Source organism: Columba livia, chromosome 2, assembly GCF_036013475.1.
Source record: "Columba livia isolate bColLiv1 breed racing homer chromosome 2, bColLiv1.pat.W.v2, whole genome shotgun sequence".
Classification (NCBI taxonomy): Eukaryota; Metazoa; Chordata; class Aves; order Columbiformes; family Columbidae; genus Columba; species Columba livia.
Window position 1 is genome coordinate 72,113,645 of NC_088603.1, and position 27,504 is coordinate 72,141,148.

Here is a 27,504-nt window from a genome sequence, read left to right on the forward strand (position 1 = left end):
TATTCTTTAATTATGAGTTTATTGAGAAGCAAGAAGGCCACATAGCTTAGATACAGAATGTTTCACATATCACTTAAAAGATATTAAAGGACAAAAAATTCCAGGTAGACTCCAGCAGATTCTAGTGATATGAATCCAGTGACAGGACATGTATCGCTGGAAAAAAAAAAAGCATGTTCATCCTATTTGGTCTTTGTTCCGTGGTTATAATAGAAGCTATACTAGTGGAGGCTCCAGACACGCCCCAGGGGAGGCTGACAGTGTTTAGTGCTGTAAATGCATAATATGTGATACATATGAAAGTCTTCTTTAGCATGTGTTAGAAACCCTCCATAACTTACTGCAAAAGCAACAAAAAAATTATATTTAGGTTCTTGCCTGTTCTGTTTCATGCTATTTTCATCCCAAAATGAAAATGTTGGTGTCAAATACTTTCTACTTGCAGCTGTATATATTAGAAGCAAAAAGTGAGCTACAGTGTGCATCTAGAGATAAAATTACCACTAGAGGGTCTAGTGACTTCTTGAAAATAGTGAATTATGAAGAGGAATACCATCAGAACCACCATGTGGGGCTTATTTCCTTCAGAATCATTGTAGCATGCAAGCAGCTCCCTTGGACTGAATAGCTTTGGTAGTCTGTAGCTTTCATGAAATTGTTTTGCTACTAATAATACTCTAAATAATTTTTCACGGTAAAATCAGCACAAGCAACAGTGACGCCATCTTCATTAGTCAGCTTTGCTGAAACAGTGTAGTCTCCCTGTGTGAGACAAACACAAAGCAAAAGAATTAGCGCATCAGTAGTATATAACTGCTTCTCTTTCTATGAGGGAGTCCTCTTCCTAGAAACAGAATAACACTTTTCCCATCAAGTTCCTCCAAAACCCCTCCTGTTCAAATGTTTCAGAACTAGTAAAGGACTTGCCCATATTTTCTGCCAAAACACATTCATCAGGGATATCAGTGCTGACAGCACAAGTTTAAAATTAAAACAGCACAAGAGGAACAAAATGTTTTGATGCATAAAAATTCTTTTCAAATCTGTAACTTCTCATGTTTCTTATAACTAAGCACAATATGGCCTGTGCTGTTAAATAACTGGAAGGGGAAAAGGTGCTTAGTTGTCTGGCACTTCTTTTCCTTGGATCTTGTTGTTCAATATGTACTCTGTTATCGATATGATTTTTTGTAAAAGAGAGCACCGTGGGGAATGTATGTGTGTAGATGACTCAATCTGTGATGAATTCCTATATAATAAAACAAGAGGTAGTTTAATTTCAAGTTGTGTTATTAAAACTACTGGTAATTCAGGCTTTGGGGAGAACTTGTATCATTTCAGTGCAAAAAATCTCAACCTTGAAGAAGCCATGGCTTTTTTTATTGGTCAAAACTACTCTTTCCAGACACTTGGAGAAGGAAAAGTGCTGGGCAGGGGAGGTGACAAGGTTCATTTAACAGATTTGGAAGAAGAGGTGAACTAGATTTCATTCACTCTAGATTGCTGGCACTGTGGTAGTGTTTTTTGTTGTGTGTGTTTGGTCCTCCCCTGTTCTTTTTTTCCCCCTTCTCTCTCTCTGAAGTGTGGAGGGCATTAAAACCTGTGGTAGGAGAGCTTGGCAGCAGTGGCCTCCTGGCTTTGAACCACAGAAAGCTTTTGCCCTACTCAGGACTCTTCTGGTTGTGTAGTAGAAGGAGCTAGAATGAGTCAGGCTTTTTGGCATTTGCCTTCTACCATGGGATTTCTAAAGCAGTAACTGGCCTGTGTCCGAACAGAGAGGTTCAAGCTAAATGTAACATCCAAATTTAGAGAGAGGCCCAATGGCAACATGCTCATGAGAATACAGCCTTGTTGTAATTGCTGTGCAGGCTGTGAAAATGTCTGTTGGACTGCTCAGATGAGGCTGTTCTTCGTAATGAGCAGAGGATGATTGCTGCATGGAATAACTCCTTATTGCTGGTGTGGAAGGATGGCATTATTTGCCTGATTGATTAATTAACAAAAAAGGCTTCCTATTCCCTTTCTCAGAAGCATGTTAATTCCCCAAAAGCTTATAGTTCCATTCATGGAACAGAGTTTATAATGACACATTTCCATTGCTTGTTAATGATTAGTTTTTTTTTTTTTTTCCTCCTCCAGAATAATTTTTTGCTCATGGGTAAAAATTCTTATTAAAAGAGGACTCTGAATAATCTTGGAGTTTCTGGCTCCAAATTCAGCTGATTTGCCCAGAACTGGAGTTTTACTGGTCTGTGTGGCTGTTTCTGTGGGCCAAAATACTGCAAGAGGTTGCCCAGAGATATGGCAGATGCCCTGAATGTCCCTGGAAACATTCCAGGCCAGGCTGGATGGGGCTCTGAGCAACCTGATCTAGTTGAAGTTGTCCCTGCTCATTGCAGGGAGGGGGTGGGCTAGATGACCTTTGAAGGTCTCTTCCTACCTGAACTATTGTACAATTCTAGGGCTTCTTCTTGGTCTAAAGACCTATTCCTCTGTTTGTCTGGAGCCTTTACTACAGAAGTGTCTTCAGTATGTTAGTAAAGCTGCTCCTGGAGCAGGATGCTGACTGATATGAGCTTGGGTGCTCCAGTGTGAGGGATCAAAAGGCATTGTTCAACACAGCATCACTAAGAGTAGACTTTAGGGAAGCAGGCTGGCAAGGGTGTGATAACAGCCTGCATTAGGGGGCCCAGCTCCCTGTGTGAAAGCCTTAGGAAGTGAAGGTTGTGGCTGGTCCTGTCACCAAGGGAAGGCTGAGATCTATGAGATGGTAGCTGTTATGGAGGCTTGATCTTCCCTGAAGTCAGCTGTCCTTGTCATTACCTCTGCAGGTCTTGGCAAGCCTGGCTCTCTGGGTGTCATGTCGTTGTGTTCTGTATCCCTGTTCTGATCCTGTCTTATCCTTTCCTGCACCTGGAGCAATCCAGTGCTGAGCAGGCCCCAGACCTCATCTTTGAGGCTGAAATAGGTTTTATGTCTGCTGCTGAAGAGCTGAGAGCTTATGCTGTTCCTTCTCTGTAAGTCTAAGGAGTTGACCCCTGACCACCTGAACTGTGTGCTTTTGCAGTGGTGACCACGATCCTTTCTTCACCACATTCTCAAACGGATGCCTTGATGATCCAGATCTTGCCTTCTCCCCTTCTATCCAGTCTCTTTGTGTATGTGGCTAAAAAATCCTTTGTTATTTACTGGTCAAATACATCTTTGTTGTGCTCAGTTAAGAGCCACTGTGGTGTGTTCAGCACTTGAGACCTATTTTGCTTTGCAATGTGATTTGGTTGACCTTTAAGAAGTACACTAAGCTAAGCATAGAGGCTGCTGCTTGTAATGGGTGACTGCGGTGACCAGAAAATTCAGAGAAGTGTCTAGAGTACTGCCTGTTTTCTTACCTTTCTAAGAAATTATTTTCTTCTTTTAAGGCTCTAGAAGTCCACAGAAAGTGTTCTTGGCCCAATAACTTGTACTTTCAGTCACAATCTAGAAGACCTCTGTATCTGATACCATATATGTACAGTGGAACACATAAAATTGCAATGGTTATCTAAACTGTCTTTATAGCCAGTGAGGATAAATGAGTGTCTCCAAATTCTTCAGCCCACTAAGGCATGAACTCTCTCAGGAGTCTCTTGGAACTGCTTCTTTTATTGCTATTTTAAGAGTAGCAGAGTGGGACCCTACTAAGGAACTGCATGGCTTAGTGCTGGTAGAGGAGATCTCCTAACCCAAGAAAACCTGTCTCTCTCTGGGTAATGGTAGCTCTCTAATGTTTTAAGTAAAGCCCCTTAATTTCATATTGCAAAGGATTAGTCATATAAACACTGTAAGATCCAATGTGCCAGATGGGGGAGCTTGAAATATGCTGATGTATTTGCTGGTAGTTCTCTGAGCATACCCTGTCCAGAAAGCCCTCCTGCATGGGAGCACAGCTGTGATCACCTTACCTGTGGGATTTCTTGGATTCCCAGTGTGACTGGTCCCTCATAGTAAAGGTGTTCTGAAAAGCAAGAATGGTGATGGGTGGTTAGACATGCAGTACATGAAGAAAACAAGCAGGTGATCATAGGTGCTTTTTTGTAATAGTGCTTCAAAGTGCTCAAGTGACAAGTGTTATGGAACTGCAAAGTGCTCTATGTGGGGTCTTGCAACAGCTCTCCTGAGAAAAACGTCAGGATGTTTACTGCCTTATGGGGAAGGCAAGGCAGAGCCCGGGCTCAAGGAGGGACCAGCAGTCCCTGCCTGAGTGGAAGAGGCGGTCATGGCTTTGCAACTCCAGGTTGGTGTTCCTATGTCAGCACGCATCCCACAAATAGGGAAATGAAAGGGGAGGGGTATTGCCAGACACAGGTCCTTCAGTGTGATCTGTTAAACAACCACAGCTGCAACAGAGGTAACTTCTTTTGGTAACTTAAAGAAAAACCCATCTGAGCTGGGTGTTTCTGTAGGTGTGGACTTCTAACTGCTTGCTGCACATGACCTTAAAGTAATAAGAACTTGTCTATCTCACTGCTAACGGAGTGTTCACCAAGAAGTTACGTGATGTGCTAAAGCCATCACAGGTTGTGTTGGTGACTGGAATAGAGCCCAAGAGTTCCACCTCCCAATCTTCATCTCTGTAATCATGAGGCATGCTTGATTTTGCTGTTGAAGAAAGGGCAACTTTGGTATTAATGGACAGAATTAGCAAGATGTTCTGCAGTTCCTCCTACTTTTTCATAGCTTACCGGGCCAAACTGTGCAGACTTGACTGAAAATAAAATTTGTAGATGTTTCAATATTTCAGAATTTCTTGCACAACTTGCCCTCCACAAGTCATGGAAAAGTCTAAGAACTGTTTAAGGATTCTCTTTTGTAAGTGTCATGAAATATTCTTTACTTTGACACTGACAGAGAAGTGTTTCATCATATTTATCTGAGTATGTGCTAGCATCTTGATGCTTGTCACTTCTAGAGAGTTGTTTTAGTCCAGTTTCACTCTGCTGGTTTAAATTGTTTCTTGTGAAGGCTTAGACAAAAGGTTTGTAACATGTTTGTCATATGGTTCATCCCACCATGCAGTAGGTATCTGACTTGGAAAACAGTTCACAGAAGGTCTTCCCCACGCATGCTATGAAATGTTAGTCAATGCCGTGTAACAAACTTATAGGAAAGAATCACGACTATAAGATAAACTAGAAAAAGAGTAGGAAAAAACTGAGATGTCACCGATGTTCTGCAACTTTGCATTAATGAGGAGTTTGTTAAATGTGATGCCCTGATGATCCTGGGAGGTGGAAAATAGGCAGAGCTTCTCAGTGTTGCCCTGAAAAACCTAATACCAAAACAGAATAAAATAAATATCTTTTGGCTTTCCACTCTCAAAATGACCAGCTGTGTTGCAGCACTCACACTGCACTCATTGCCTTCTGCATCCCTGGCTACTTTACCTGGGCAACAAAAAGTCTTTTCCTTTTCAAAGAGCAATTAACATTGCTGTTTGCTTTTGTGCATGAAGCAAGAGCCCTGGAGTCTGACACATCTCTGCTGCGGAGAGTGGTGACTCAAGGATTTTAAAAATACAGTACAGCCCACTTCTCAGTTCACAACTTTACTTGAGTTTAAATGGGAGTTAAAGGCACTGCAGACTGTATGACTGGGATGATGAGTAACTCCACTGGAACTTGAGGTGTATGTGTTGATGTGTGATAAGCTGTATTGTGCATTGCTTCTTCAGGGTGGTGTGAACCATGCAATTGCTTGGCTCATGGTTTGTGTGTCCTCTCGTTCAGCAGAGAGCCTTGTTGAACTGTCTCTTCTTCAGTCATCTTTGAGCCTAGCAAATCTTGGCTGGCAGCAGAGTGGAGAGGAAAACTGGGCTGTCATCAATCACCCTTCCCTAATGTCCTTCTCCACAAGCACATGGAAACTCCTCTTGGACCATGTGGCTCATTAGGGTCTCACGTAGGCTGTCAGAAAGCCATCCAGAATCTAAATGTACAGATGCAGCATTTAAGCTCTGCAAAGGCTGTATTTTAAAATGAAGTAGGAGTCATCAGGCCATAAATTTGCTTCTCAAATTATGGCAATGTTAATCTCTCCTTCAGTGTAGGCAGAAGATACTTTCCCCACTCACTTTGCTGTGACAAAGTAATGATTGCATCAGAGCTAGATGAATGCAGAGCAGAAGAATGCCTCAGTTCTATCTGAGAAGTTTTTAATTATTGCCCTGACGTATGATGGCTATGCCTTTGCTCGGAAATCAATGGAGTCACTTTCACGGGCTGTAGTATCTTCTAGGGAGCCTCCAACTATGAAGCTAGGTGCTGTGTGCCCAGTTTCAGGTCCATATTTACTACTATGTACTTCAGCCCTGCCCTTATTTAGCACTTTCTAACCAGGGGTCTTGCAGTGGTTCACAATTATTAATCATATGGAGCTAGTGGAGACAGTCTAGTGAAAGGCCACTGATCAGATTAAGGGACTGGAGCTTCTCTCCAGTGAGGAGAGGCTGAGGGAGCTGGGACTGTTCAGCCTAGAGAACAGGAAGATTAAGGGAGAGCACATCAATATGTGCAAATATATAAAGGGAAGGGTGTAAAGAAGACAGAACCAGGCTCTTCTCAGTGGTGCCCAGTGACAAGACAAGAGGCAGTGGGCACAAACGGAAACACAGGAGGTTTCTCCTGAAGATCAGGAAAGACTTTTTTAATGTGAGGGTGACTGAACACTGGCAGAGGTTTCCCAAAAAGGTTGTGAAGTCTTCATCCTTGGATATATCAAAAAACCCTGCATGGACATGGTCCTGGGCAATTGGCTGTAGATGGCCCTGCTTGAGTAGATGAAAGTTGAACTAAATGACCTTCAGAGGTCCTTACCAACCTCAGTTGTCCTGTGATTCTGTAACCAGGCCTCTATAAAACTCTCATGGCCTTTCTTGCTTCAATAATGTGAGGGGAAAAAGGACTATGCTGCTTTGAAAGTATGTCCTGATAGGAAAGCAAGGGAGCTCTCATTTTCAGCTAGTTGAGAACCACCAGGAAATAATATGGATACATAGATTTGCTGAATTTTATCATATATATCCATTTCAGACCATAGCAACCTTCTAAGTGCCTATGTTGGCTGGATCAGGATTTTCAAAGCCTATTCAATGTTCCTCTCACATGAGGATTTCTGCTATGATTCCAGAAGTGTAAACATCCTCCATAGCATTAAGGACTGTAGTTTATCACAGCATCCTTCATATCCTCATACATTTTTCTCCATTTATTCATACATTTTTGCATTCCTTCATTGAAAGAGGATGAAAACATCTGCTGCAGTAAGTGTAACTGTCACAAACACTGAGCCTGGCTCATTGAAAGAATCCTGTAGTCTTTTCAGAGCAAGCCCAGATGTAGTTGCAAAAAATGTGTGAACAGTTGGGACAGCAAAAATCATGAGTGCATTTTTCCAGTTCAAAGTTCTGCATTGTCTTTATTGGTCTCCTGGTAAGTTATGGGACCTGTCAAGCATGCTGTCATCAGTGACGTGCTTTCAGTCCACCTTCCTTTTTCTTAAAGAGTTAACTGAAGGTGATTTCTGTAGAGTATTGTGGAAAACATTTCTAATGTACAATTGAATCAAGGTGATATTATAAATTTGTTGCAGCAATTTTTCACTGCTTTTTCTACCAAAAGTAACTTAGTGCTTTTTCCTGTCAGTGAAAGCAGGTCTCCAGTAGCTTCTAATCTGAAGCTGAGTTTTCAAATGTGTAAGAACTTCCTGAGGATTACTTTAAGTTACTAGTTATCGTTTATCGTGACGATGCCTCTGATTCCTGACAAAACATCTATCATGAAATTCTCACTCCTCTTTCTCAAATCTTCCTTGCACTGAAAATCTTTGAAATGTTCTCACACTCTTGTACTATATAAAGGCCCTGTACATCTGCACCCACCTCTTTCTTTTTCTATGTTTTTAATCTTTTTAGGACTTAAATGCTCCATGTTGGAGTTCTTCTAGGACACGATCTTGTACCTATGCAACTGACACGCAACTTCTGTGAGTTTTAGGGATGCAGGAATGATCTGAATAACTGCCAGTTATAGACGTATAGTTGAGTGAGAAAAATGTATATAAATACACAGCCGGGTAAGAAACATCCACTCTCTACTGGGGAGGAAAAAGAGAGATGAAGGGGCTAAGCAAGAAAGTGGTGTGTATCAGCCCAAAGACCTAGCTTAGAGGTGTAGCTGCTTTCTCAGAAACTCGTACCTAAACTCTCAATGTGATACCCAGTTCTGTAAGCCATATTATGTTCTCTCCCTTGATTCAAAATACCATTTTAGAAACTTGCTTGCTGTAACACCTATCAAAAGAGGGAATAATGTAAAGAATGGTGGTCTGGAGCAAGCAAGGGCTTCCTCTGTGGTATGGGAGTGTGTGCAAGGAATCGTGCAAGTTCTCTGGAAGTGCCTTTATCAGTTGGGGCTGAAAGAAAACTTGCAGACTTGCAAATGTTGCAACTATCTTTTGCCAGGAAGTTTTGTTTAAGCCTGCAAATTGTGGTTGGGACATTGCTAAATATTACCCTGGTAGGTCTCTTTCTCTGATTTTAGTGATTGCATTGGGAAATCTGTCAAATCTTATGTAACTGTTTTCTTTGGAGGAAATGGGTAATAACCAGCACTTTCTACTAAAAAAAGAGGAAGAGGTGAGCTCATGTTATGTCACAAATAATTTAGCGGTTTTTGTTGTTGATGCTGTTGTTCATCAATGGACAATGGCCCATTTCCTTGCAATCTTTGAGCTAATAACTTCACAATCATCATATAGCTCAAAGAAAGAGATATTGGAATCCTATTTAGCAGTTACAGTGAGCGGTGCCAGATGTGACCTTTGCTTAACATAAATAATAAATACTATATGATTACAATGAATATTAAACCTATAGCTATATTAAGTCTCCTAAAGTATTTCCAGCCATGGCAAAACTGTAGCATTATAGGAGAGCAAAGAAAAAAAATCAACCAAAAAACCAAACCAAACAAAAACCAAGCAAACAAAATGAATCAAAACACCAAGACCAAACACCCAAGACTTTCCCACATCCAGCTCTTATAACCCTCTTTTTCCTTGTAACTTCTATGTGGACAACAAAGCCTGTGACAGAACTGAGTTGTGTCTCATTTTGGGAGACAGAGGAACAGGCAATTTTTTGCCTCCTTGTGGAAGGCAGGCAAATTCTGTTTGGAACTATGCTTAAACTCTGGTCAGGTATATTGGAAATATAGCATGTACAACAGAGGAAAAGGGGCTCTGCATGAAAAGCTTCAGCTGAAGGGGCTGTCTGCTCCTCTGTCTCTTCGCTAGGCTGCATACTTGACCATTCCCAATGTTGTCCTTTCTGCAGAGGTGTTAGGTCAGATTTACAGCTGTGCTAATATGGTAAACTATGGCTGTGCTGAATTGCCTCAAACTAGTCCTCAACTCAGCTTTTTGTGTCCTAAAACATGGGCTAGAAGCAAATGTCAACTAATTAAGAAATACCACTTTTTCAGTTTGAACCTTAGTCTGAGAAAGTTCACTTCTTTCCCACTGTGACTTTAATTACTAAATAAAAAACAACCACTGATCAAGAGGCTGTGTATTAAAAAGTGTGCAGCAGAGGTCCTTGCACTAACTTAGGGATACTTTTAAATGAAGATATATAGTATTATTTAAACAACCAACTATGGTTTTATATCATAATGTACTTCAATTAGTAGAAACAATCACCTGCCAGTTTAAGATTAAGGGACTTGGAAAGCCCAGGAGGTTTTGGCTTTGTAGTTTAATGTGTGAATAGCAGTTTGTGCTCAGCTCAGGTCTGACTCCATTTCTCCTTAATGTACTTTCTAAAGGATGTTATTTAGTGCTTCATCAGAATGAGGTAGTTTTTCAGTAGGTTTATGGGTGCTTTCCCCCCACCTCGTAATTCAATACACAATTGAAGAAACCTCGGAATTTAATTTTTTTTTGTCTATCTGCCTTACAGGATTTACATAACTGGTTGCTCATGCAGAATTTCTCTATTATTCTTTGTGATTTTTCTATGCTGTGTGAAATGTCTTAGTAGTTTTCCAGGGGCTGTTTTAGCAGTAGTGCTGTGCACAGTCTTTAGACTCATAGCCCTTGCATATGAATTATTGCAGTGTTAACAAGATGGAGATGCAAGTCAATGGAATGAAAGCAGAGCTGCTGAAACTAACTGCTGCTCTAACAACTCTGAAACTTCTCTGCAGCTCTACCTGTTTATTTTAAAATCAGGCTAAAGAGATGATCATAATGTAAGAGGGATTTCAATATAACCACTTAAGATACATGGATATTACAGTCTAGAGGCATGACCTCTTCTGGACACACCATGGCTAGCTTTGTACTGTCTGGCCTGGGTCATGGCAGAAGGGACCTTGTGGTGTGCAGACTCACCTGGGAGCAAAGATGTCCACTTTTTGGGAGCAGTTAATGTCACTGTAAACCAACCACTGCAAGTCTGCACCAGCTGGCAGCTTGACTGGCATGAGCTGAAATCATCTGACTTCCACAAAGGCAAGTGTTGAGCAGAAACAAGATGCAAACCGTAGAGGGTATCAAATAGCACCTTGGTCCAAATTTACTTGTTCAAGCATAATTCATCTTAGAGCAAGTTAAGAACTTCCTTTAAAGACAGGAAGTGTTAGTTGCTTAATAATGAAGAATGTATTCAGAGTGGCTTGTTTGTTTGCTCAGCCATTTATTTGACAAAAATAAAGGCCAGTTCTGTAATACTTCTTGCTCACATGACAACCATGTGTCTATAAATAGGGCTTATGAACCTCTTTGCTGCTGCATGGGGTCACATTACTACAGTTATCTTTTATGGACTTGAAATCCCATGTGTGTGCAATATTCTGTGATTAAAAGGAAAGCAAGCAAACAGGTTCAGGGAAGAAGCAGGCTTTGAAATTAAAACATCTCTGTCCTACTGTGTTTCTGTCATCCATTAACACGCTGTTGAAGTAAACAGAACATTATGATGTATTGGTGCATTCAAGAGCACAGCAAGTGCATCCTACTTGGAGTATTCAGTAGCCATCAAATCTGCTGCCTAATTTACCTCCTTTCTGCTTTCCACAGAAAATAAGCTTAGAATGGCCTGGCTCGCAAAGCGTCTCCGAGTAGGTTAACACGGTCTTCCCATTTATGATCAGGTCAATCTTGACGTACAGTTCCTTGATGCTGTGTCCTACACACAAAGCAGAAGGAGAGCTCAGAGAAAGTACAAGGGTAAACAGGTTTATTTTAATTTTAAACAGATTCAATTTTTTTTCTTCTGATGTTTAAGCCATTGAAAGTTTTTTCTTCACTGCAAACTCCTGATATACAGAAATCCATGCTTCAGGAACAGGTCTCTAAGTCTATTAAGGTGTGTGACCGAGACATAACAGCATATCTCTCTATTGTTATATAAACTATGTCCACGACCACTCTCTGACCTTGAGGCCAACTGGCACAGTAACACTTGTGTCCATACAGCTAAAGTCTTTTTTCCCCAACTATGTTTAGCAGAAGGACCATATCCAATGGTCTCCCAGGAGCAGCTTGTGACCTGTACCTGCTGTCTGGAAAAAGGGTAGCTGGCCTGAGCCAGGGATCAGCATAGCAGCATGGCAGTGCTGGGAGGTTGCCTTCTTCTGCCTGGCTTGCTAACAGATACAACTAGTGAAGCTATTGGATTTTGAAGCAGGTCCTGTACTCTGAGTTGTTGGAAAAGTATTTGCAAATGCCTGTAATGTGATTTTGCAGGTATGTTTAACTCTGCAGACACCTGAAAACTGGTGCTCCTCTGGAAGAGAGGCAGCATGTCTTACATGAGGGAGACCATCTGCATGCAAGGAAGCACTCCCAAAGACACTTAGCACACAAACTTATTTTCAGCACCAGGAGCATGCAGCAGTGTTCTCATATTTATGGTCTGGTAGTAGAGGTTCTAGACCAGCTTGGGGTCAACAGGATTGCAAGAAGGTGGCTTCACTGTGCAATGATCACAAGGCAAGCCACAGATAATATTAACACTCAACCCATTCGCTCAAATGTAGTTCTGCTTTTGAGCTTGTATTGCTGATTAGTTAAGTGCTGGAGGGTATAATTTCAGCTAGCACAGGTGGTGAGCTGATGGCATGACTGTTGCCTCAGGCTAGCACTCCTGCAGTGCTCTGGATCCTCAGCACTCCCTAGGGTGCTGTTTTGCATGCCCAGGATGAGCAGGGAGGTGCCCCCACCTTACTCTGTGGGAGGCCTTAGCTCAGTCTCCCATCTACAAGGGTCAGCCTTGGTGATTTGGTAAGCACTGCTGGTGCTGGCACAAGAGTCTGGGCACTGTAGCTGTCTCATTCAACAAGACTGTCCTGAAAAGACTTATCTGTGAAGACAAGTTCTACAGATGATGGGTAGGAGAAGAGGAGGGGCTGAGGCCTCATAGGACCTGCTAAGGGTGACAGTGTAGTCTGAGGCAGAGCTGGTAACAGAACTGACATTTCTGTAGCACCATACAGGTTTTGAAATTTCTCAGAAATGAAGCCCGTTCATATTTTATAGGAGGTTTTCACCCTTAGTTACTACTTAATACCAGCACTTACACATGAACTACCTGTTTACGGCATGAAAAAACAGCAATTCACTTACTTAGGACCAATGCAGCTCTGATGTTAAAGGTGTGGGTTGCAACATCAGAACAACGGTCAATGCTGAAAGCAAAGTCTTGCTGAGGATCTGTTTGGAGACAGAAAACAGTGCGTAACAAGTTGTATTTTTAGTGAGATACTGACTGTATAGAAGAAAACAACAAAATCTAGAAGTGTTATAAAACACAGATTATATATTCCTTAGAAATTTTCCGAGATGTGCTCAAAGTTCCTATACCCTGTGTTTAATAGCTACTTCTGTCTTTCTTGCCACTTCAATCGGAAGCACACTCAGGTGATAGCCTGTATGTGGCCTAAAATATACTGTGTGGGAAAATGAGCCAGATCCATGGAAAGCACATTGCCCACAATGGTGAGTAGTCAATACTTGTTCAATAGTGAAGTCTGAGCACAGCTATTCATCCCAGGCTCTGCATATTGCCATTCCTTCTTCAGTACTGATGAGCAATTCATTATGATGACTTTTAAAAATCCATTTGTTTCACAAGACAGCTTGGTGAGGCTGTCTCAGAAACTGAGTCCTGAAGTGGAATGAAAAGTCCAAAAAATGAAAACAAAATTGCATAACTGAGATCTTGGAGTATTTCATGCTGGGTCCACCATTGTGTGATATTTCTAGCCTAGGAAATATTCTGTGTTTCTCCCTTTCTGGGAGACTTCAGCAGAGCTGGGGTCAAAGGGAGCCCTATAGCTGATGGCTGACGTGAGTGGCGCTCTTACCAGTTCCTGCAGTACTCCTCCCTCTGTGTCTAACTCCAAAACACTTGTGCAAACATAATTGCTTTCCCCTCACTTCCACCTTCTTCCGTGCTAGCCTCCATGAGACACTGCGGTATGCCTGAAGGCTTGCCAACGTGTCACTCTCTGGTGACAACTGGCAGCAACAACTGACAGCTCAGCTGCCACAACCAACAACATGTGCAGGTGTTTTCTAGACCCATGACTGGAGGTGAAAGATTTGGCCAGTTTGGCAGCATATCATCTAGAGCCTCAAGGCTTTCTCTAGGCATAGGTGTGTCCCCCGTGGTAGGTTTTCCAGCCAGGCTGTGCATCCAACTTTCTTCTCTGTGGAAACCACAGAAATTACTGTGGCATGTGCAGAAGCAGCCACAGGCTCCCCAGTTTGCTTGGAGCTGGTGATGACAGAACATAGGCTTGGGAATTGAATTCTGTTTCAAAGTTATTGTTGCTTGAGTTAATCTTATCACTGAACGGAAAATAGCAGGTTGGGTGAACTTTGCTTTGATGCTGTAGTGAAGCTTGAGTCACAAGTGTCCTCTGTGAGGCTGAGGTAGTATCTCCATTGGCTGACCCTGTTTTTGCAGCAGTTCCCCATGGTCATAGCAGCTGGCAGGGAGCAAGCCTTGGTGACCAAAGTCTGACCATGAAATGAACGAAAGTGATAACAGGAGCTGGGGGGGTCTGACAAAGCCAGGCTCTGCAACACATGAATTCTAAGTGTGGTCCAAAAGGATCCCTCAAGTCTTAAGTTCTGATAAATTAAAATAACCCTTTAAAAGAGTGAGTCATTGGTATTTCCTACAGATGTGTCCCTGTGCTGGACTTTGTCCTCCACACCACTAAAGCTGTCTCTGTAGCTGCATGATCTGCTTGGGACAAAAAGTTGATTCCTGCAGTTGTTTATTGCCTACTCAAGTGTGACAAGAGTCAGAGTGCTGTGTTTCCTCCCTTTCCATGCTCCGGTCAGTTCTTGCTTTGTTATTGCAGCTTCAGAAGCTGTTGCAATCGGGTAGGAGAGCAGTTTCCTGCTACAGTCAGAAAGCATGTCAAACTTCTCTTTTCTCCAGGACCGTTGTGCCTGCTTCCCCTCTGGTCTCTGCCACCTCTCAGGGCTTGGTTTCCGCTTTTCTCTGGACTTCTGCAAGAGCCCCTCCATTTCTGTTTTGTGTGTGGTGTGATAAGGCTCAGGAAGCAGCTGCTCAGATTCAGAGCAATTTGGGCATTGATGCCTGCAAACAGTCCTGTTTGTCAAATGACTAAAATTGTCGGTTCTGTAATTTCCAGAGGGAGCTGAGTTCAAAAATGGCACTGCAATGTATACGATACTGTTCTCTTTTCAAAGAGACTAGACTGTGCTTTAGTCAACAAATTATGTCATGGTATTGAGGCTAGCAGCTGATATTAATGAAACCAATCTTCTCTGGAAAGCATGGTCTTACAATGAACCTGACTGAGAATTGTTTTAGCTTGGATGTCTTGTGCCCCTTTTTTCCCCCCGCTAGGGTTTGAGCTCTTTTGCCAGATTATGTATTTCGTGGTACATTGTAGCTGGTGATGCAGCATGAGGCTCTGGTGTATGCAGAGAAGTGTTATCTGCTCTGCAGAGAGGAAGAAAGTGCACAAGTGCTCACATGAGAGACTCCAGCAAAATTTGTGAATTAGGGCACTTGGATTTTTTGTTATTCTGTTGCTAAGAGATTCAAAGTTTTCCATTGGCAAAAGAAATGCCTATTAATTTTCTGACCAACTCCCTGTGGGAATTCAGGCTATGACTTTGCAATCCAACATCATAGATACTGTGATGTATGTGGAGGGCCTCCTGCTGAAATCAATTGAAAGGATGGCTGTGTTGCTGAAGCTATGGTGCCAGGGAGTCTGGATTCCAAAACATACAGGCAGACAGGTTGCTGCTAAAAGGAAATGAAAGAAAATAGTGGGGTTTAACCATCTAATAAGTGAAGATGTCTGTAAATTCAGCTGTGTGCTGTGAACAAAGGTAGTGTGCCATACCCCTCTTTCTTTAAATGCTGAGGAGTCCCTCATGTGGCAAAGGCAACTCAAGGCAATTGTCATTTTTGTGTTTCATCTTGGACGCACAACTCTGAGTCACTGTGTGTCTATTACGGAGGTTTAATACTTATTCATCTTTGTTTGCCTCATTCTGAAGTGAGCTGGTTAGACTGAAAAAAAAATACATGTTATGTCTTTCACATGTGCAGAGCAATAACATTTGCCATTAAATCTCTAAAATACATGGGGCTGCCCTTCAGCCTTCCACTTGCCTGCAACATTTCATAGTGCACAGTACTGTATGTTCCCAGACTTCCCTCCACCCACTCCCTTCAATCTGCTCCCTCTTCCATAATTAAAGCTAGAAACTCTTCAACTGGTTGCAGAGTTTTTCTTTTCCAGTTCAATTTTGATATATTACCAACACTTAAAATGTTGCTGGAAATTCTGCAAACTAATTGAGGTGTATTAGTGAAAATCTGCATATTAGGAGGTGAGGGGAAAAGGCATTTTTATTAGGCGTCTCTGTATGAGGAGGGTTTGGGCTGCAACATATTTGTAGCTAGCATGAAGATGCCCAGAAATACAATTTTGACTGAAGATTCTCTAGAGACAGTTTTAAATCTTTTGGGCAACTGCTCTGAGAAAGAGGCAAATGTTTGGCTTTTGTAAACAATCAATGCATGGTAAGATCTCAGACTTGTTATTTGAACTTGGTGTTGTGGCTAATGCTGAGCTCTTAACTGTATCTACCACCAAATGTACAGCTCTCACAGGAGACTGGCTTCTGAAGAATAATCCTGCCTTCTGAGAGGCAAATTTGGAATGTACCTGGCATCTTACCACTGATCACCCATGCATGGCATAGTGCCAGCTGACCCCATGGCCTCTTACCTCCCATTTCACCCTTACCCAAGTACTCTGATGGAGATTTTTACTATATTGGCTTGGTATGTGGCTTTCCTTGCACACCAGCTGTAGCGGCACCATAGTGCAAGATTTTGGCCTGGCTTACTATTGTGGGGTGCACACAGCAATGAATTTTGTTGTTTTTTTCTAGAAAACTGAGCAGACGTGTGTAGTACAGTCTTAGAAGCTCAGGTGAATTCCTCACCTTTTCTTCCTAGGGTTTCTTTTCCTGCTCTTATTCTTGGCAGCAGGTTCATAGCCAAACTAGATCACAGTATCACAGTATGTTTGGGATTGGAAGGGACCTCAAAAGATCATCTAGTCCAATCCCCCTGCTGGAGCAGGAACGCCTAGGTGAGGTCGCACAGGAACATGTCCAGGCGGGTTTTGAATGTCTCCAGAGAAGGAGACTCCACAACCTCCCTGGGCAGCCTGTTCCAGTGCTCTGTCACCCCTACGGAGAAGAAGTTTTTTCTCAAATTTAAGCGGAACCTCTTGTGTTCCAGCTTGATCCCATTACCCCTTGTCCTATCGTTGTTTGCCACCGAGAAGAGCCTGGCTCCATCCTCATGGCACTCACGATCAGACAATATTTACAGCGGTGTATCTATGTGACCCTTCCGGCTGTAAGCCTTGTACCTTTGATCAAGATTATTACCCTAGTAACAGGGACAACAGATAGGAACACACTTTCATGCCTCAGTTACTGCAGTTGTGGGGCTACCAGCTCATGTTCCTGGTGAATGTGGGTGTGCACCAAGCCACAGGACAGTGAGCTGGGGCTGCCCTTACACCCCACAGCCTTCAGTGCCCCGGGAGGTGATCTCCAGCAGGAAGATGAAGCAAGACAGCTGGGAATGATAATGTGCTGACCCACCATGGTTATGTCCCTCAGAGCCTGAGCTGCTAGATGACTAACTGGGCATTACAGTAACTGCATGGCCAGATGGGAAGCACCTGTTATAGGAATTTTGCTGGGCTGGTGTACAACAGTCTCTGTCTCTTATTCTTCTCTCTCCCTTCCCCCATCTTATTAACTATCCTCTACTGGCTTTACTGTCATCTGAATCTGCTCTAAAATCACATTGTTTCCATATGAGCATGAAAATCAGTTGTATGAGTGAGTAGGAGCAGAAAGCGTGCAAGTTTCACCTGTGAGAGTCCACATCTGTAAGTCTTGCAGTGGTGAGAAGACTTCAAATTGGTAAACTTTGTGTGTTTAAAATAACACTTTTAGAGCAGATAAGCCAAAGAGTTGAATGGAATGACACAGCTGCACTTGGCTAGGGTCATACAAGGACAAACTGGTGCTAGGGGAGCTGGAAATTAGCACAAGGAAGAAACATATTTAGTAATTACCCAACACTCCTCACCTTCAAAGCTCTTAATAAAATTAAATCATTAGTCCTTACAACACTCAAGGTGATGAAAGGAGAGGAAAAGAATGAGGAACTGTTTGGGATCTCAGACTTTATGTGTTCACTCAACATTTTTCCTTTAATCTTTATTTAAATAAATTAACCTGAATGCTCAAGGTTATATTTGACACTGGAATCTACTTAAAAGGTACTGAGGAAGAAGTATCAGGTGAATGAGCAGCTCTCCAGTTGTGCATCTAGCTTTCCCTGAGCACCTTCAGTTTATTGACTTTCCCTTTGGGCCTGCCTTCACTGCATGCCACTGCCATGTCCAGACATGGCTGGGAGGGGCAGAATGACCCTCTGTTCAGAGGGGAGCAGAATAAATGGTGAGACTTATGTTGGCTGTGTCTAGTTTATTAGGAGGATGCTTCATCTCAAGGTGTTTACCTCAGACATGACCAGCTCCAGGCTTTTGCCCAGTTCAGACAGTCACTCTGGCCCCCTTTACAGAACTCATGGTATGTTTTGTCTGCTGTAGCTTTCTGGCTTGCTTAGGCAACATGGAGGTGAAGGAATAGGGAAGATTACATTTTATGTATCTGTAATGTCCTGGGGAATACAGACTGTGGGAATTCCCCTTAGCAGACACAGCTATCCACTTGTGGTCTCTGAGATCTGCTTAAACCTGAAGCTCTTGGAGATGTTTAATGGAGTGAATAACTCTGCTTCCTTTCTGATGCAACTTACATATTTGTAGAGGGAAGCCTAAGGATTTGGTCTCAGTATAATCTGCAAGCTAAAACCCCCAGAACACTAGAAGTATTTTATGCAATATTTAAATAATTTCCACTCTCTTCTCAAGAATACTGAACACTGGTAATGCAAAGGGCAACTGTATGCTCTTAGAGTAAGGCACAGGCATTACTGGCCAGTGTTTACAGCCCTAGTTTTGGAGCGAGGTGATTCCAGTGTCTCACAAAATGAGTTTAAATAAAGGAGGAAGACATTGTCTCTTGCTATTTCAAATAACACTCGTTGAGTGTAACTGAGGTCCAAATTTGCAAATATTCAGAAACAGTAACTCATAAGGCTGGTAGCTTTTTCAAAAGTGTTGCTGAGGCACTGACTGCAATAGTAGCAGAATTTGGGGCATGAGAAACAGATGCAGGATGGAGGGGCTTAGCCTGTGAGCAAAGAGCTTGAAGTGTGGCAGATCAGAAGACTGGAAGAGCCCAGTTCCAAGCTGAGGTCATCCAGCTGCCACCTGTGGCCATGGAGCTGCTGATGGCCTGGGTGAGGAGCTGTGTGGTATGATAAGCTGGAGGGAAGCGCCTCTAAAGACAGCAGGTGTGAGGGGCTCTCTGCAGCTGAAGGGACTGTGTTTGGGGATGGGGGTGTTGCCAGCATGCATAAAGCTGCTTTGTCAAAGACTTGACCTGAGTCTCCCTGCCCAAACCGCCTTCCTTGACAGCAGACTTGTTAGAGCTGTTTGCTCAAGGCTCAAGGGGAGGCCCAGTGTCTGAAGGCTCATGGATAATTTCCTTGATTTTTGTTAGTGGTGGTATTTGGAAAGTTTTTTTTGTGTGTGTGTGTGTGCTTTATGGATATGACAAAGCTTTGTTTAAGCCTCCTTGAGAAGACAAAACCGAAAGATGCTGTCTTTAAGAGCCAGCACATACAGATCTGTATTTGATAATCCTGATCTGTCCTAGTTAGCTTGAGAGAGAAAGGGAGGCAGGACAGGCTGCAACTACAGCAGCGCAACAAGAAAATACTGCATTAATTTAGGCCTGGCAGGGAATGTATTAGAGAGGGAAAGTCTTTATTCTTCTGGTTTGTTGGTAAGAAAACACCATGCACTGCGTAAGATGCATACAGTAACTGCTTGTATTCCTAATCAGAGCTGTCTCTCTGTGTGAGGTTTTTTTTTATCATTCTTTATACTGCTCTACTTGAGGTAGAGATCTCTGGACATCAGTGCTTGCCAGTGTGACTGGGGATTCACAGCAGAATTGTGTTAGAAATAGAACTAAACTTTACTAGAAACTGCCCTGCTGTTAGACACATGCCGTGCTCTGGGATAGCACGCTTTACTGCTGGTTGTACAAAACAGTAATCAGCAGCATATAAATGGGCTAAATGTTCCTGTTTTCCCAGGATGGGTTGAAATCCACTGCAGGAACGTGGCAGTAAGCTATAATTGGAATGGCATACTTCCTCTGCTGAGAAAACTAGCTGGGTTCCTGCCTGCATGACCACCACTGGATCATTTGACAGGAGCCATCCGTCTTCAGGTGAAGAAGAAGCTGGTGCATTGAATTAATTCATGGTAGCTTTCAAGAGCTTTGCGTTTGACAACTTGAAGTTCTCCTGAGTCTAAGAACAGCACCTGGGACAGATCAAAGGTTTTGGATTTGGTATGTGGTGGTTCTGTATAGTGTATTTGGACATCTTGTCCCTGATAGCCACTGTTCCCCCCTAGGTTTAGGTTGCCATAAGCCACCTTGAAGCTGATGTAGTGACACCTACAGAGAGTAATGCTAAAGTCCTTTTTGCATTTTCCTGAGATGTGTTAATTTTTCTTAGATTATTCTGGATATTTTTACTGATGGATATTAAATTGCTAAGAGAACCTGATCTCCTGCTTCAGAGTTCAGAGAAGGGCAACAAAGCTGGTGGGGGGTCTGGAGCACAAGTTTTATAAAGAGCAGCTGAGGGAACTGGGGCTGTTTAGCCTGGAGAAAAGGAGGCTGAGGGGAGACCTGATCGCTGTCTACAACTACCTGAAAGGAGGTTATAGCACAGAGGATGTTGGTCTCTTCTTCCAAGTAATAAGTGATAGGACAAGAGGAAATGGCCTAAAGTTGTGCCAGGGGAGGTTTAGGTTGGCTATTAGGAAAAATCACTTCACACAAAGGGTTGTCAGGCATTAGAACCAGAGTTCTTAGGTACATGGTGTAATGCCAGTGTTAGGTTAGTGGTTGCACTCGATCTTGAGGGTATCTTCCAACTAAAATGAATCTATGATTTTCCTTGGTAAACTGTAAGCACTGTAGGGTCCAGAGCTATTTTGAGGCCTTGGTGACAGCTCTAGATGAGATGATGTGGCAATGTCAAGAAAGCCTATCAGTGCTTCATATGTGTACACAGAAAGCTTTACACTGGAGCACTTATGAGTATTAGACTGCTCCATCCATAAAGACTTAAATTCACCATGCAGCAGCAAATGACATTTCTGCATTGCCCACAGTACTTCTTGACTGTAATGCAATATGCAGTTTTCTAGGTATATCTCTAGGTATGTCTCTCCTATTTGTTTCCAAAAGGGAGCACACATTTTCCTATGGCTTTCCTTATGCGCTATTACCCCTCCTGCTTGTGATACCTTAGTGACTCAGTGGCTACAAGAACCAAAGACATTACAAAAGGCAATAGATGGAAAATGTGTCTACTAGTTTAAATTTAGCAGCTGGAGATAAGCAGGAGAGGCTGTCACACATAAACAATGCTCTTTTGCAGTCCGTGATGCAGGACCTTCATTGATTTGGTGAAAAAATGGGCACTGTGAGGAAACCTCTGAGGACTAAATTAGATGGTAAAATTTAAAGTGTGGTGGGAAAAGTTCAGCTGAGGATAACTCTTTCCACTACTAGTCTCAGTGAAAACATTAATATTGATTTTACTAAGTCGTTCAAAGTCTGGACGCTGAACCTATTGTTTTTGCCAGAGTACCTTGGAGGTATGAAATTGTCTCCTGCTCCTCCTTACCATTTACATCTTAAAACTTAATAAATACTCTTCTCTCTCTGAAAGGAAAGGTTAAATGAAATCAGAACCACCTTAAGAGGTCACATAGGAAAATAAAGTTTTAATCTTCTCTAATGAAGCGGAGAATGGAATAGATGAGGTAGTTTTAATTCATGGAGGGACCAAAATTTTAAAGATTTGCATGTGCACTTTTATCTGTATTACCTTGATTCTGATGGTAGCTTCACTCTGTTAGGATCTGGTGCCAGAAATATGCATGTCAACGTCTGGCTTTCCCCCTGGAACAAGTAAGCTATGCCAGATGAGTATAGCAGCAAGGCTGTGACACTAAGATGCCTTGGACAAAGCAAACAAACAAACAAAAGTTATTTTTAAGTGAAGTTCCTAAGTTCTTTGATTGTTTGCCCATTAATGATCTATGCAACAAAAGATCAGAAGGGAGATGGTGTCGTGTGGCTTTAAATAATTTAGAAGCAGAAGCAATTGCTGGAGTCTGCTTGAGGGAAATAAATAAATAAGTCCAAGAGAAGCATCTGGCTCAATCTGTCTGCCAAAAAAACAAAGAATAATGGAAAAAGAAGCTTATTTTACCAAGTGAGTAGACGAACATTTGCCCTGAAGATGCATGAGGTGAGAATTTTTTGCAGACTCTTCTTTGCCAGCTGAAGCTATTGGATTACTTAGATCTTTTAACTAAGGGATAAAAGTGTGTGGCCAGGGAGGAAAATGGACTAGTAACATTGGTTAACAGCAGGAACAAAGTGGTGTGCTGCAAAATTAGTGCTGCAATGGTAACAATTTAGCAGGATTGCTTACAGGTTGGTATTACTGACTGAGCAGGGCTGGGTGTTGCAGGTCTATTTCTGAAAATGAAAAAGAGTTTCAAGAGAAATAGTATGTTTAATCTCTCAGTATGTAGGAGAAAAGGTACGATGCTCTGAGTGTGTGAGGGTAACCCTAGTAAAACTGAAAGTATTCAGCATGGACAAACGATCAGAAAATTGTAATCTAACCAGTCTCTGTCTCCACCATTTTTTGTTTTTAAAGTTTCCTTAAAGGAGAGTTTAACAGGAGGGTGTCTACACTGTGCTATCTGACCAGAGCAGGTTCTACACCAGAATAACCTTGTTGACTTCAAGAGGACATTTTAATGGAGATCCAAAGCTGAGCTCACAAGTGCAAAGAAAAGCCATATAAATGAGAGTTTCTCCATCTGTAAATGCAACCCAGTGCAAACTCACACTGAAGTGGACAGTGCTGCTCTCTTCTACTGTACCAATGTAGGGCAGGAAAATGTTTTATACAAGCAACCCTGCTTGAAGTATGACATGGAGCTCAGTGGATGTAAGCTCAGCCTGACTTTGGTCTGTTTAAGAATAGACATTGGCATGTGAAAATAATTCTCTAGATGACCATAGGGCCCTGCTTCTTTGTCTAGTAGAAGACATTAATTAAAGCAAATGGTTATCCGTATCCCTAAATACGTTTTGTTATTTTTAAATCTGTAGATATGCAGATATAAAACTTGAAACTGGTTGCACCCTTCTTTACATATTGAAGTTCCGGAGGCTGAAATGAATACTGATTGTTTGCTCCTTCTCCTGAGACTTCAGGCAATGGCTATTAACCTTGCTTCAGATGAAAAGAGAAGAAAAGGTAAAGAAAGTTAAACATGAGTTGGGAAATGTGTTTGTCTGTGATAGTAAAAAATCCCATGTGATCTGAAGGGTGTTTTATAAAGCCTAGGGAATATCTCTCAAGATGCCATCTGCATATAGCATTACTTTGACACTCCTGAAGATCTCCCTGAGATTCCCTGTTATTCAGTCCTGTGCCCAGAAAACAAATTCCTTAATGGTTGATACTCTCCAGACCCTTTCTAAGAACCTTCTTCCTTACCAGTAACCTTTTCTGCACTGTCAAGAAATCTACAGTTTCAGGCATCAGGGAGCTCTGAAATCTCCCAGGTCCTAATCTAAAGGCAGAGCTTTATTCATGACTGAGCCATACTGGTCTAGGTTTGCCAGTTGAAACAAAACCAGGCATTCTGAAATACTGATTTGCTGATATAGGCCCCACTAACATTTAAGAAACAGCTGTAAAAATGGTTGGAAAATGTTTTTCATGCATCTGCAGCAGCAATCACCTGCTTTACCCTATGAAGAGTGCCATATTTGAACACTACATTGTAAGGATGTTTTCATGGTCATTTAAGACAATTAGGTTTACATGAATAGTCTAGAAGCAGGTGCTGGTGGATGTGTTGAAAAGTCAAAATTTGTCATTGCACTTTGCACTTTGAGGCGTGTGAGTGACACTCAAATAGCACTGGAATCTGCCCCGGGGCACTTTGCTACTGTTGCCTTCCCGCCTTTCCCTTCCCTGACAATTGCCTTTTAAAATGTAGCTGAAAAGATCAAAAGCCTTGTTACTGTAAAAAAAAAAAATCACTGTGAAATTAAACGGGATAGGAATCAGCCATTTGTGTAGAGGTTCTTTTCATGTCTCTGCATAGACTTGCCAATTACAGTTCTCTTTTCTCAGTCAGAGATGTTAACCTATGCTGCTTTTATCTCAGGATCGCTGCCCAGGTTTCTAAAGTGATTTGTGGTCATTTGACATCTTCCTTCGTTTTTGTCACTTGTTCCTGGGAGGAAGAGTGGCACTGATGGGAAATGTCTTGCCTATTTATAGACTGTCTCGGTGTTATGTCTCCTGTGGTTATATAGAGGAGGAAGCATACTGTCTATTTACTTTACTTTTAGACCACTTGTGTCTCAGCCTGAATTTTTTGCTATGGACTTGCTGCTGAAAATTTTTGTCCAATTTATTTAAATGACTTTTTTACAAGTGCATCATATTGATCGACGGGTTTTTGTCCAGCCCTTTCTTTTGATTCATCCCTGGAGGTTCTGGTTACTGAATATTTACTCTGATCTTGCTGGGTAAGAATGAGGATCCTTTTAAAGGATCCAGAGCATGCAATGAGGTTAGGGGCTTGATGCATGCCTGTATCTTAGCATTGTAAGGTCAGGATGCAGCTAGAGAAAGTGCTTGCTTCAAGGAATTGGGACTTCCTCCTGGGTACAAGAGATCGCTATGCTTTCTCTGTCTTCAGCTATCCACCTAAGTTTCTCTGCTATATTTATCATAGTTATGTTAGCTTAAACTTTTGGCTTTAGTGAGGCTTTTATTGCGTTACAGGAGGGGATCTGATAAACTGCAAAGTAAAAATACTCAGCTCCTTTTTAAATGCTCAGACTGAACTCTATTAATCTGTTGATAGAGAGCATTCAGCTCCAGAAATAAGGTTGTGAAGTATTTGGCTAAAACTCTCTCAACTTCCTTAAATTTTACTTAATTCAACCCTGCTTCACTGATAACATCCTAGAGTTTGTAGAATTGAAATCCTGAACCTCTTGAAGCCAATGAGGAATCCTTTACCCAAGACCTCACACTAGATACCTCACTGTGGCCACTGTATCCCAGAAGCACGTATCTTCCTTTGCTATCTTCAGTGGAGCAGGAAATACCATGGGGATTTCTCAAACTGCAGGGATGTGTGGAACAGTCTTCTCCTGAAACAGCCTTGCACTGGCTTTGTGCTTGCTGACATTATAAAGCTGTATGAGAAAGTGGTTTGGGAAAGGGTCTCATCAAACCTGGGTGAGAACCATTGGCAGGACACAGCTAAAGAAAGAAGCTATGTTCTGCTCATCTCATTGTGGTTTACAGTGAAATGTAGTGGGGACGAAGTTTCCCCTCTCCCGAAAGGGTGACCGGCACCTCTGGCACTGTTGCCAGTGAGCTCAGGAAGAGCAACGCCTTCTCTGAGTGGAATGTAGTCTGGTGCATTTGGATTTATCATAGAATAGTAGCATCACAGAATGTCCTGAGTTGGAAGGGACCCACAAGGATCATCGAATCCAACTCCTCTCCCTGCATATGACAACTCCATAGTTCACAATCCTCCCCACCTGTAGATTTTTGGGCTCAGCCCCAAAACACGTTATATTTTTCTGCTTTATGCAAGCTACCAGACTATGAGTTGAGTCAGCAGAGATGCAGATGGAGAATCCTGGTCTGATGCTTACAGGTGTGGTAGCCTCCAGAAAAAGGCAGGGCAGAACATTGTGATAGCAGCTGTGAGTGTTGCCACAACCGAATCTGCCAAAGCTGTAAGGGAGTGAGGACTCAGCCTTCAAACAAGGCATCTGATTTAATTCTTGCATTGTTTTCACATCTGTGTAATCTTTTCATCTCCCATAGCTGTGTGCAGGAGAACAGAAAACCGCTCTCAGTGTTGGGACCTGACCTGTGTGATCTCTGGCTTGTGCTTCTCGAGCTGTGAATTGCTCCTGAATGAATGTACCTCTTACCTTCCTGTGCACGGAAAACCAAAATAATTGACACGTAAGCTCTCAACAAATGCATTTTGTTTGCTAGGCCAGTGGTGTGCATAGTAAGAAGCAATGCCTGACTGACACGTGCCTAGCAGACAAATTTTCATCTTCATTTGAATTGACCCAAACTATAGCCTGCACAAAGTGTCAAGGTATCTCATGCTGAGACCTGTTGAAGAAACAGGATTAATTTATACAATGTTTTCTTACTAAAATAAAGTTAATACCAAAGCTTGTATTCAATATCTAATTAAACATTTTCCTAATGCAGTATACCTATTTATAATATGTGAAGCCTGACTTCAGTCTCATGGGAGTAGGCCACTAAAGAATAGCATTACAAATATTTATTTACCTCTCTTGTCCCTTGCTGGCTTTATTTTAATGGGTGTGCAAAACACCATGAAAGCTACAGGGGAGGAAAAGCCCCCCGGGAAACCCTTTGTATTGGGATGAATTGGAAAAACAAACTCTAGGGTGCTTATTTGCCATGAATCACTTTTCACATCACGTGCAGAAAATGAATGAGGCGTCTGTGAATCTAATTCCCTTTGTCCCAGTTGTAAAGCAGATCAGCACAATAGGAGAGGCACAAGGCCAGCAAAGCAAGAGGTGGAAAGCAGGCACCTTTCAGTGAATTCATTTTTAGTCATTTCAGTGCTACTTGCTCCTTTTCTTCTCTACAGATTTAAAGAACAAACAAACCCTATGGTCCCTGGGAAATGCCTCTGTTAAGCACTGCTGCTGAAGTCTTGCTAAGCATGGTGGCAATGGCAGGGAACACAAATCCTTCCCACTGTCACACTGGGTCACTTGTCACTCCAAGCGGGAGGACAGAAAGCACCTCACCACAGCCTTGCTGCACATGAAAAAAACAGCAAATCAGTGCATTGAAGAGTCTGTGTTGTCCCAGAGGGTAAAAAAGATAAAGATCAAAGGAGAGTCTTCTTTTTTTTTAAACCCAACTTAAAGATGCTGAACTGTTTTGTTTTGTTTTGTTGTTGTTTTATTTTTTTTACAGCTGTTTATTATTCTGAATTAGGTTACATTATTTTCTCTTTATTATCTTCAATATAAATACAGTTAGATTTGTGTGTGTATGAACCATACCAGCTATATTGGAAAGGCTAAAAATATTCTAGCTTCAAAACCCAGTGCTGGCTTGGGATTGCCTGTCTTACAGGCGTCTCTCACAGCATAAGAACAAATTTGTTGCCCAGCTGAAAATAAAATGTAAATTTTAAAAATCTCACCACAGCTTTTGTAATATATTTCCAAGTTGTCCTCTTTGCAGACTGTGTGCGTAGGCCATTCTGTGCTGACATTGATGAAAAGCAGGACTGAGATCAGAACGAGAACGTTTGATGTCTTCATGGTGGTGGCAGTAGTTTGCAGGATTACTTCTGTGTGTCTCTTGTTAGGCTCTGTGGAGGAAGGTCTTCCTTCCTTTCTCCAAGGGAGACTAGAGTTACTACATTCGTGCCTGCAGAAGGGTTAAGTGAGCCAGTGCAGCCTTAGCTTACCACAGCGTGGTATAAACAAGAGGCTAATCAGAATTGCAGGCTGCTATTTCCGTGTGCTTAGACTTCTGCTTTCTGCTTCGTGTTAGTTTAAACTGATGACAAATGA

General features: G+C 42.1%; 1 protein-coding gene and 1 long non-coding RNA gene across 2 annotated transcripts; one reads left to right on the forward strand and one right to left on the reverse strand.

The window, feature by feature from the left end:
- LY86 (lymphocyte antigen 86) lies at positions 1-27,504 on the reverse strand. The gene is made up of 5 exons (XM_005512561.4): positions 27,129-27,504; positions 12,664-12,750; positions 11,096-11,224; positions 3,942-3,994; positions 1-762 (listed from the first exon to the last, which is right to left on the reverse strand). Exons 1-5 carry the CDS (start codon positions 27,247-27,249, stop codon positions 667-669), a joined length of 486 nt encoding a protein of 161 aa, XP_005512618.2. The 5' UTR covers positions 27,250-27,504; the 3' UTR covers positions 1-666.
- LOC110366300 (uncharacterized) lies at positions 21,992-27,331 on the forward strand. The gene is made up of 4 exons (XR_010470288.1): positions 21,992-22,102; positions 22,981-23,128; positions 25,742-25,885; positions 26,562-27,331. It is a non-coding gene; the product is annotated as an uncharacterized LOC110366300 (long non-coding RNA).